This window comes from Diabrotica virgifera, chromosome 6, assembly GCF_917563875.1.
Source record: "Diabrotica virgifera virgifera chromosome 6, PGI_DIABVI_V3a".
In the NCBI taxonomy this organism is placed as follows: Eukaryota; Metazoa; Arthropoda; class Insecta; order Coleoptera; family Chrysomelidae; genus Diabrotica; species Diabrotica virgifera.
This window is the reverse complement of record NC_065448.1, coordinates 149,084,003-149,096,386: the sequence shown is the minus strand read 5'-3', so window position 1 is coordinate 149,096,386 and position 12,384 is coordinate 149,084,003. Positions and strand designations below refer to the sequence as shown.

Below are 12,384 nucleotides of genomic sequence, written 5' to 3'. Positions count from 1 at the left end.
GAAAAGTGTTGACTTGGCGAAAAAGCTCTATAGAACAAAAGTTACTTAAAATTAGTCAGTTTACCCATTTCCGGACTTATTTTGGACATATATTTTTTCACCCCCACGCGGGGGTGAAAGTCACCCCAGGGCAAAAGCACACATCGGCACAATATCACTTTTTTTTCTTTGACATGTAAGCTATACGTATGCCAAATTTCATGTCAATCCAAGCGGTTCTTTAAAATGTAGAGCAAAAACCGTGAAAGAATGGACTATATTATGAGTTTTTGAGGCGTGAAATTTTGGAAATCAAATTTTTAAAGGAAACTCAACAATTTTATGTAATAAAAGTTCTCTATTGTTGTAAACTGGGATTTACTTAAAATATCTTTAAACAACTATTCTTTTAGATTCGGAGCTTAGGTGACCTCTGCGGTTTGATGCCTGGCGGTTCGCCTACTTCCGAACAATTACACGTCGTTGTCGGACTCTCTGCTGGAATGGGAGATAATCCCGGTACTTCAGATTATCCCTCACCAACAGATAAACTGAAAATATCGTTGTGTTCACAAGAAGCGTTCAACAAGACTTATTTAGTAAGTATTGCATTATTTAAATATTCTTTACTGTCGTTGGAGCTTTAAGAATTTCCATTAGATTGAGAAAAACATACTTTTTATGTATGTAATTGTTATTTGCCAAGTTTTTCTTTTATTAATTCATTAATTACGAGGGTTGTCTTTTTAGTTGTGCATATAGTCATAAAGACAAAAATAATTGGAGGCACTCGTGGGAGTGCCGACAGAAGTGAAAACTTCTTATAGTAAATAAATTTCGAGCTCAATGCTTTTTCACCGTCCAAAAAGAAGTGCTGTGCTATACCTATATCATATACGCGATGTGTATACCCTATGCTATTTATGTATACATACACATAATTTATATACGTACAAAATTTATTTCAGCGAAGTGATGATGATCGCAAATTCAATACTTTTTCCCCATCCAAGAAGTGCACAACGTCATTAAAGAAATTTTCAATTCAAAAATGTATTTCGTCGAAGCGATGACGCGACGTTCCCTAATTTAATACTTTTTCCCCATCCAAAAAGTGCACAACGTCCCTCAAGTTTTCACTTAATTCAAGTCGCTAATTGAATAGATTTTCCCATCCAAAAAGTGCACAACGTCCCTAAATAAATTTTTAATTCAAAAATGTATTCCGTCGAAGCGATGACGGTCGCTAATTTAATACTTTTTCACCATCCAAAAAGTGCACAACGTCCCTAAAGAAGTTTTCACTTCAAAAATGTATTTCGTCGAAGCGATGACTGTCGCGATGACGGTCCCTAATTCAATACTTTTCCCCCATCAAAACAGTGCACAACGTCTCTCAAGAATTTTTCACTTCAAATATTTATTTCGTCGAAGCGATGATGGTCGCGATGACGGTCGCTAATTTAATACTTTTTCCTATCCAAAAAGTGCACAACGTCCCTAAAGAAATTTTAACTTCAAAAATTTATTTCGCCGAAGCGATGACGGTCGCTAATTCAATACTTTTTCCCCATCTGAAAAGTGCACAACGTCCCTAAAGAAAATGTAACTTCAAAAATGTATTTCGTCGAAGCGATGACGGTCGCTAATTTAATACTTTTTCACCATCCAAAAGTGCACAACGTCCCTCAAGAAGTTTTCACTTCAAAAATTTATTTCTTCGAAGCAATGAAGGTCGCGATGACGGTCGCTAATTCAATACTTTTTTCCCATCTAAAAAGTGCACAACGTCTCTAAAGAAATTTTCACTTCAAAAATTTATTTCGTCGAAGCGATGACGGTCGCTTATTTAATATTTTTTCCCATCCAAAAAGTGCACAACGTCCCTCAAGAAGTTTTCCCTTCAAAAATTTATTTCGTCGAAGCGATGACGGTCCCTAATTCAATACTTTTCCCCCATCAAAAAAATGCACAACGTCCCTAAAGAAGTTTTCACTTCAAAAATGTATTTCGCCGAAGCGATGACGGTCGCTAATTTAATACTTTTTCACCATCCAAAAAGTGCACAACGTCCCTCAAGAAGTTTTCACTTCAAAAATTTATTTCGTCGAAGCGATGACGGTCGCTCATTCAATACTTTTTTCCCATCTAAAAAGTGCACAACATCTCTAAAGAAATTTTCACTTCAAAAATATATTTCGTCGAAGCGATGACGGTCGCTAATTAAATATTTTTTCCCATCCAAAAAGTGCACAATGTCCCTCAAGAAGTTTTCACTTCAAAAATTTATTTCCCATCCAAAAAGTGCATAACGTCCTTAAGGAGTTTTAACTTCAATAAATATACGTTCGAAATTTATTTCGTCGAAGAGATGACGGTCGCGAAATTGCGATCTTTTTGATGTCTATTTTCCGGTTCGTAGGAGTAAATCTAAGATTCATCGCCACTAACAATACTATAAACGTTTTTTGAGCTTCCTTTGTTGAACCGTTCCAATGTTTTTCAACACCAATTGACGCGAACCGCTTTTTGCTCTTCTATGAGCAAATGAGGTATCCAATGGGAAAACAATTTCGTAACACCCAGTTCTTCATGTAGGATCTTCTGGATCGAGGTCTTTGAAATGCCCAAAGATTTCCCGGTATATTACAAGGCGGTCAACCTTAATTAGCTGAACAACCGCATAAATGTTTTGCTGTGTGACTGCTGTTTTGGGTGGAACTGGCCTGGATTCGTCGCTGAGACTGCGGGATCAATACCAGCGGGAAATAGTTGACTGGTATGATGCTTAAACACAGAAACCATTTCAGCGATACATTGCTGTTAGGATAAACCTCTCCGAAATTTGTAAACAATTATAAACAATGAAACTCTGGATTTATATTAACAAAAGATTGAGGTTACATTTTTGTCGGAAGGTTTTATTGATCGCGCCCTCTAAGCGGCTGTGTGCAAAACTAAAAAGACAAATTTCGTGTTACAGGATTTTGGGGGAACACAGAATATTTGTTTTATTTGTTCTGATAATGTAGGTGGTCTATGATATAAATGACTCAAATTTGATATTTTTGTAGTTTTATGTTGTAACGCTAAGACAACGGGTGTAGTGCATCGTATAATTTTTGCAATTAATCATTTTGCTATAAGTAATAGTAAAGCTATTTAAATATTCACGCGCTGGTTAAACTAAATATGTATGTATATCTAAAATATTATAAAAATTAATTAGTTTATATATTATATTATATATATTATATCATATTATATATATTATATTATATTATATATATAAACTAAATATGTATGTATATCTAAAATATTATAAAAATTAATTAGTTTATATATTATATTATATATATTATATATATTATGTTTATATATTATATTATATATTAGACCACTTTGTTGGTCCTTATACATACGACTAATTAATATTAGCACATTCAACGCCTCGTGAGTTGTATTTACTCACACCATGATTGGACAAGGTATTATGTGAGTTGAATATAGTTCCATAGACTATTGAGATTTAAGACATGGAGCCTGAAATAAAAAAAATATCATTTTGGCGGTCATTATGTTAATTACAAAAGCGTTCATGATAAAAATGTTCTAATAAGTTTAATTTATAATTTCTGCTGCGCATGTCGCTTAAGATTATGAAGCGATAATTCACACTTTGTTTAGCATGTCTCTTCTGTGACAGTGTTAAAATGTTGTTATCACCTGATTATTTGGTATTTTACTTATTACTATTTGACAAACTTTTTACTGGATAATTGTTTACAAGCTTGATAATAACGTATGTCTATGTCCTAAAAATTTTTGCACAAAATTCTTTGGCTTTAATTTTAGAAAAACCGAATAATATTAAGTTGCCTTTGGAAACAAAATTTTGTTTACTTTGTTTACTGTCAGTTGAGATTTATTTATTTTGAAATTTTTGTTTTAAAATGCCGTATTAATTAGCAATAAAACCAAATCTACAGCTCGGTTGGGCGGGTACCCAAACCTGAAATCTGTCGAACATTCATCAATGAAAATATTTCACGCAGAACATTTGTAGAACAATAAGAGTGGAGTGCAAGCAGGGAATACCATGCCTGACTCAACAAAAAGGAGGGATTTGATGAGGAGAAGCCTCATTTTTGGGCTATACTGTCTAGGAAGGTTCATGATGGAGGCTAGGAAGCCCAAGATGTAGAACAGTTAAGACAGCGAATTTACAAAAAATTGAGAGAAATGGATCTGGATTCCATACAGGATTTCATGAGACTCGTTCGAAGAAATTTGCGTATATTAGAGCAGATTAGGCCGCTCCACATATTTCGATCGTATAGTTTAGTTAAGTATTAAGTTCTAATTTATAACTAGTTAGTGTTTAAATAAATTTGTTCATTAAAAAAAATCCGATAAATATTTTGTGCTAAAACTTTTAGGACATACTTTACTTCGATTTCTGTTAGATACAGATCATATCTAGTTTTTATATTAATTGTTATTTTAGGAGCTAGCCGAACTGGCCATGGGCACCTACAAACACATCGGCCGATTGCGTTCGGCCCGCCTGGTCGGTCGCGAGTTGTCTTCCTTCTACATGCTGCTCGGAGAAACCCAGAAGGCAGCAGCATTTCTGTCTGATCTTCTCAGAACCTTCGAGCAGGATGGTTGGCACGAATTGGCCGCCCAGACTCAAGTAGAACTAGCCGAGTGTTACCTCAAAGCCGACGATACAAAAAAATACGTCTGCTCCAGTGCCGCCGTTAGCGCTGCTTTAGAAATCGATACTTTGATACGGTGGACGTACTTTGACGATATGTGCAAGTGTATTAATCTGTTGAAGGAACCTTTAATTGTGCCTTTTAGTGATATTTTTAAGGTGAGGGTTTTATTCATTATTTTTAACAAAATATTTCATAATGAATCAAAATGATAAATGTACAGTATAAACTAAAAGTCAAACAATTAGGCATGCACCTCATAGATTTAATGACATCATAACCCACCGGTACAAACTTGACGGCAGACAAATTTAACAAATTTTTCTTCATATATTAGTTTTTTTGCTACCGTCAAGTTTAGCAGGAAAGCGCTGTTGCCAAATAAAAAACATATAATGTATTTACCACAGTAGCTACAGGCTACACTGTTTATCGTTGTCTACCGGCATTGGTCGCTATATGAGATTTTCTCTCACGGTTTCAGAATATTGCACACAACTTTTTCCCTGGTAAATTACACATGCTGTAGTTTCTTCTAGTCTCCTAATTATCCTTCCTCTACAATCGAATAGACTCATCTGCTCAGATGGTGGTCCAGTTGACTTAGTGTGGCCCGATTGTTAAGTCAGTGCGCTTCACGTGAGATATTTTCTCATCCCGCGACTACCGTGAATAATATTATTTAGTATTATTCTATATTGTAGCATTATTTTATTTTGTATTTGAAATATGAATCGTGCAAAGATAATTTTAGAACTTTCCCTGTTGCAGGACAATAAAATAAAGGTAATAGTACAAATTTGAAATTTACATATTATATTGAAATATTAAAATTAATATTATTTTTACATTTTTAGATTAAAATGTACCAGCGCATCAACAGTCACATTGTGTAAAGCTAATGATAACTTTATTAAGTTTAAAGCCTATTTTGAAAACTTTATCTCGTAAAAAAGGGCAAAAGTTGGATATGTGAGACAAAATTTCACGCGCGACCACTGACGTAACAGCCAACCTAGCGACCAATGCCGGATTAAAGAGTGTGAAACAAAGATATGTATGTAATATAATATAATTATCAGTCATGTTGTGCTATAGAAGGTTATGTAAGATTTTTGTTTATTTTTTTTTCTTCTACTTTTATGGCCTTTGGGAGATGTGCCCATTTAGCCAGCGATATTTCTTAAAATTAACGCCTAACTAAAACTACCATACAACAAGACTATTACGAACCTAATCAAGGATAGGGAAGAGAAAGTCAAGTATGTTAAAAAGTAAACTGTCGTTAAAATATAAACTAAATAAATAAAATATAATTTGAAATCAATAATTTCACATTTTAACATCCAATATTATGACAGACGTCAGTTACCATTTACCAGCTCAATAAAATGTTATAATGACGTCATTTATACTCGTCACTACTTCTAGCCAATGAAATGCTTGCTGTAATAGGAATGACATGTCAAGAAAATCTGATTATGCCCTATATATTTTTCAAATTTAAAATATGGCAACAAGGGGAAAATTGCGTGCAAGCCTCATTGTTTGACTTCTACCATATGTAAGAATTTTACATAGGTATTCACTTCACACGGGAGGAGTAGAGAGAACCTTATTTAAAACAGCATAGCTTTATTAGATCCCCGAAATATCTTCTCGAAAATTTAATGTGGAATTAACTCAAGATTAGAAATTCAATATTGGTGCTCACCTTACTGTTTTTATTTAACCTGTCATATTATTGTTCATAATACATCCTACATGATACAGTTCGTTCAAATCAGGTTGTTAAGCAGCTTTTAAAAATATAAAAATGTACAGGGTATTCCATTAAAAATAAAGCTTATGGATTATGCTAGGCTTGCGTGAATCACCATGTACATTTAAGTTTATGTTTAAAAAGCGCACATTTATATATAAAATCGACAGTTCTCAGCGTTTTTATAATTGTTTTAAAACAAGGACAGAAATAAGGTTATTCCATAAGTGGCTTCTACCCTTTATAGCGGCGATTTTTTGTATTTTCTGGGTTATTCCTTTAATTTTTAGTCTGCATTTATATAAAAAGCTGTTGTTTTTAGAAATCATCGGCGAATTGTTATTAGTCTTATAAGTTTTCCGATACGCTAAATACATACGCACAGATTTTAGACGGTCGAAATTCGGATAGTATAGCCCGTCCCAAACCCTTTTTTCAGTGCGTCACAGATTATCGAATTCTCTCTAACGCATTACAGTTGGAAGTGACAGAAAAAAACGTACCTCTGTGATTGTTATACATTGAACTTTCAAAAAGATGTATTCCTTGACGGGTATTTGCATATTAAAACGCATTTCTACTTATAGATGTATAATTGGTTAACGATTACAATACTCTAAATAGATAACCAATCAATGAGGCGAGTAAAGATAATTTGACACAAAATAAACGATCATATGGTAAAATGACAATTGTAATTTTTAGAAAGTCAACGACGTAAATATAAATATTTTATGTCATTGGTATATTCGGGCATTGTATAGTGAAATTGGATATCATATTTATTTAATTTTACATTAAACTATTTTAAATATTAATATTCTGACTACTGTCAGATTTAACTAAAATGTCGTGTAATGATTTGCGACATTCTTAAAATCCTACATGACGTCAAAATTAATGACGAAAAAAAGGGTTTGGGATCTACTATACGCTGTGAGATCGTACGTAGAGGGGATATTTAAAAATTCGCGAGCGCCAGTAGTGACAAGTCTGTAAACCTTTACCGGAAATTTGACATAAATGTCAAAGTGATTAATTTAAAAATAAAAAATATTTGATAGATTCGACCGTTACTTGATGGAAGTTCATTTTATCTCACAATAAAACACTGAAAAACGTTTGTTTTCTATACTTCCACAAAATTTATTACAACTATGTTATTACTACAGCGGTTTCGGCAAAGTGCCTTTCTCAAGTGATATATTTTACAATGTGTTTGCCTTTTTAAGTCTTTAACTGAAGAGGTTGAGGAGTGGGGAGCTGTTTGTCTCGAGTTGGTCATTCAGAATTATATCTGTATTTTTCAATTTATTAATTTCCATTGATTCTAAAAGTGATAGCTTAAGGCCTTTATTTTGAATATGTAGAATTTGAAACTTTTCATTGAAAGAATGATTATGATCTAGAAGGTGAAGTGCGTATGTAGAAGTGTCTGTTTTTCTATTGTTGAAAGCTCTTTTGTGTTCTGCTATCCGTTTGTCAAAAGTTCTGCCAGTTTGACCGATGTAAGTTTTCGGACAGTCACCACAAGTTAGTTTGTACACACCACTCTGTAGTTGCTTTCTCTTTCGGCTTTTATTGTTTTTAATATGTTTGCTTAAGTTGTTGTTAGTTCTGAAAGCTAGTAAAAACAATAAAAGCCGAAAGAGAAAGCAACTACAGAGTGGTGTGTACAAACTAACTTGTGGTGACTGTCCGAAAACTTACATCGGTCAAACTGGCAGAACTTTTGACAAACGGATAGCAGAACACAAAAGAGCTTTCAACAATAGAAAAACAGACACTTCTACATACGCACTTCATCTTCTAGATCATAATCATTCTTTCAATGAAAAGTTTCAAATTCTACATATTCAAAATAAAGGCCTTAAGCTATCACTTTTAGAATCAATGGAAATTAATAAATTGAAAAATACAGATATAATTCTGAATGACCAACTCGAGACAAACAGCTCCCCACTCCTCAACCTCTTCAGTTAAAGACTTAAAAAGGCAAACACATTGTAAAATATATCACTTGAGAAAGGCACTTTGCCGAAACAGCTGTAGTAATAACATAGTTGTAATAAATTTTGTGGAAGTATGGAAAACAAACGTTTTTCAGTGTTTTATTGTGAGATAAAAAATATTAGTTGGTCAAAGCTGTGGTATATATTTTTACCTTAAATATACTTACGTTTTAAATACTGAATTTAAGTTTTTTTAATGATCCGTAATATGTAATTATAAATTAATCTATTAATCTTAGCGCCATCTACACGATAATTGTGAAAGTATCCGAAGTAAGAAATTAATATTTCATCAATAGAACGTCAAAATGATTAGCAAAATCTTTAAAAAAATCGATTACAATTTAATTACTTTTGTGCGTTATAAATATTAAGCGATAACAATACATAATAAATTTAAAAATTACCGGTAAAAGTTGTATTAGTATTCCGCTAGGAGCGACACCAGCGAAGCTCAGAGCGTATAAACCACATGTGAAAACGGGACATTTCAAACACGCCGACTGCATATCGGTGCCTTATTCATGTTCTTACCATTCTGCGATGGCTACCTGTGTTCATCTTGTTAAACATTACTGCATCTAATATTACATTCCTGCCGTTGAATAATATATAGTCTATTTCATGTTTTGTTGTCCCATTTGGGCTTTGCCAGGTTCATCTTCTCTTTTCTGGTTTTTAAACAACGTATTAGTTATAGTTATACAGGGTGTTTCATTAAGAATTGTCCATATCGTAACTGGAGAAACCTTACCACAAAATACGGAGATTTAACCCAAAACACGTAAATAAAATATTCTTCCTTACCGAGATACTAAAATATATATACATTCTAAAATGATTTTAGCCCATTGTTAAAGCACCTTTTAATATTTTTTGTTCAAACTTGACACACAGTTTACACATATTAGGATACTTTAACTAGTGTTAAAAGATAGTTTTCCGCTGTTACCAGAGGCGTGCTGTAGAGATATATACTTCATTTTCGCCCCTTTTTCCCCCTCACAATCTACGCCACTGTCGTAATAATCATTTTAGCATTTTTTTTTAATCTTTGATACTTTTTACATAAATATCATCCTTTTGTCTCATTGCGATAGAGTAAGTAGTTAAGTTATTTGCGTTTTAATGTAATGGATTTAATAAGATCCTGTACATATTTTAAACACATAATCTTATTGAGGGCCGGTTGTTCGAACGCTAATCAAAAATGGAATCAACTGATCATTATCAAATATTTTGATATTTGATATTAAAAAACTTTGATTGGGTTGCTGAAAACATAATTGATTACAATAATTATGAGATTTATTGATTAATTAATCAATCAATTATGTTAATTATCATAATGATAATTAACATAATTGATTACAATCAACTGATTGGCGTACGAACAGCGGGTTTCGTTTTTTGATAGTTTGTAACAAAAAAGAAAAATTCTGTTGGAGTGAAAGTAAAGAAAATGATAAACTCCAACAGAAGTAGAATAGAGAAAAGAATAGCTAAAATAAGCTAATGGAACAAAAAATGAAAGGGGCTTCTACGTTGCGAAGCCTTTGTTACTAAATACTACTTTTGCATTAGTATTAGTCTAGGGAAAATGAAAAGATGAAGAAAGTGGGATGAACTGATAATAGAAGTATGAATAGACAGAGGCAAATTGAATGGAGTTAGGCTAGCGATATATGCAAGAGAACGGCAACTTGACACTCAAGAATGGATACGGCCAATTTGCATGCCTGTCAAAGACGGTAGCTCAAAGTACAGTTGAGTCCGCGAATCTTTACCCGTGTGTCATCATTTAAAGCATACGAAATAAGTCGATGAAAAGTCGAAAATTGAAATTTACTAAACTCAACAGCAAGTGACAGTAAGTGACTTGCTGTTGCGTTTGGTAAATTTCAAGTTCCGACTTATCATCGACTTATTTCGTATGCTTTAAATGATGACGCACGGGTAAAGATTCGCGGACTCAACTGTAGATAGTGATGATGACTAAGAATGGAAATATTAATATAAGAATAATGTACTGAACATGAATAAAGAGGAATAATTGCCAATGAAGAACAAATTGAATAAAAACAACAAATCAATCATGGGCGACAGGAAATGATCTTCGATCATTCTCCCAGGTATCTTACACTGCTGTATAGCATATTAAGTCAGTAAATGTAAATGTAAAGGTAGTAGCGGATAGATACACTTATACGATCCCGGTGTAAGTCAGATCTATTTCAGGGACGCGACCCTGCTCACGCAAGCCATGGCTATCCCCCAAACCCAAATCGGGGACGTCATGTCCCGATCCAAGTTTCCTACCAAATATCCAAAAATCCATTCCGATTATCCAACCCACAGAAGTAAACCTAATGCACCAGAAAAATCATTGGGGAAGGCAACGGGAAACCACTCTAATTATTTCTCCCGAGTAAAGTTAACATGGCGCAATCCAAACATAATCAGAGTATTACTGATCATGGATCTCGGAAACCAAGATCCGGCAGGGAAGGGTGCGCATCAGACTGTAGGGCCTTCCCGGTCGTCACCACACGAAAACCCTACAATTTAAAAAGTACGACAACTTTAAAAATGTCTAGCAGTACAATCAGATTAGGCACATGGAATGTTAAAAGCCCCTATGCAGCAGGCAAGCTCGGTAACTTAGTTCAAGAGGTTAAACGCTTAAAAATTGATATAATGGGCATCAGTGAGCTCCGCTGGCCTGGAGCGGGAACATGTGAACAAGATGAAGGCACACTATACTATTCTGGAAGTGCAGAAGATGACGTATATCATAGGAATGGAGTTGGCATATTTATAACATCTAAATTCAAGAAATATGTTAAAAATTTTGTACCTGTGAACGACAGACTAGCGATACTCCAATTAAATAGTAAACCATTTAATGTCAATGTTATCCAGATATATGCCCCTACTTCAGAAAAGAAATATGACAATGATGTTGAATCATTCTATAGTCAATTAAAACAGACACTTAACCATCTAAAAAAGAACGAAATCACATATATTATTGGAGATTTTAACGCGAAAATTGGTCAAGGACGAAGATCTGACCTGATAGGTGAATATGGACTAGGGGAGAGCAATGAAAGAGGCGATAGATTATACCAGTTCTGTCAAGAACATGACATGATAATCGCAAATACATGGTTCAAATTACACAAAAGAAGATTATATACATGGAAGGAACCAGGAGATAACTCACTTCATATAATTAGAAATCAGATAGATTATATTCTAGTAAACAAGAGATTTAAGAATGGTGTCAAGATATCAACGACATATCCTGGTGCAGATATCGGTTCAGACCATAATCCTCTAATAGCTGACATCCAAGTGAAGCTCAAGAAAGTCGAAGAAAGCCCCAAAACACCAAAATTACATATATCAGCGTCCAACAAAACGCTAATAAAAAATGACCTGAATAATCAGCTAAAGAATTCAACAAATGAAAACAATACAGAAATATGGAACACGTTTAAAGATCTCACCTGGAAAGTAATGGAAAAATATACAACAACGATGCAGATGCACAAAAAACAACAATGGATGACTGATGAAATCCTGGAATTGATGGAGCAGAGAAGAAAACTGAAAGATAACAAAACAGAATACAAAGAAAAACAGAAACTAATTAAACAAAAGATAAAGGTAGCTAAAGAAAAATGGATGGAGGATAAATGCATGGAATTAGAAAAGTTGAATAAAAAACATGATACGTTTAATATGTTTCAAAAAGTTAGAGCAGTAGCTGGTCTTTATCATAAGAAAACTCCACATACTATAACCGATTCGTCGGGAAAAATGATAATAGACGAACACGAAATTCGAACTACCTGGTATAATTATATAAATGAACTGTATAATGATGATAGACCCGAAGAACTGG

At 33.8% G+C, this 12,384-nt stretch overlaps 1 protein-coding gene across 1 annotated transcript in view; it reads left to right on the top strand.

Moving 5' to 3' along the window:
* The window catches only part of LOC114329182 (trafficking protein particle complex subunit 10), a 143,603-nt gene that overhangs the window by 56,987 nt on the left and 74,232 nt on the right, over window positions 1–12,384 (top strand). Inside the window, exons 7-8 of the mRNA XM_028278205.2 lie at window positions 393–578; window positions 4,487–4,858. Coding sequence (XP_028134006.1) covers window positions 393–578; window positions 4,487–4,858 — 558 coding nt within the window. The remainder of the gene's footprint in view (window positions 1–392; window positions 579–4,486; window positions 4,859–12,384) is intronic.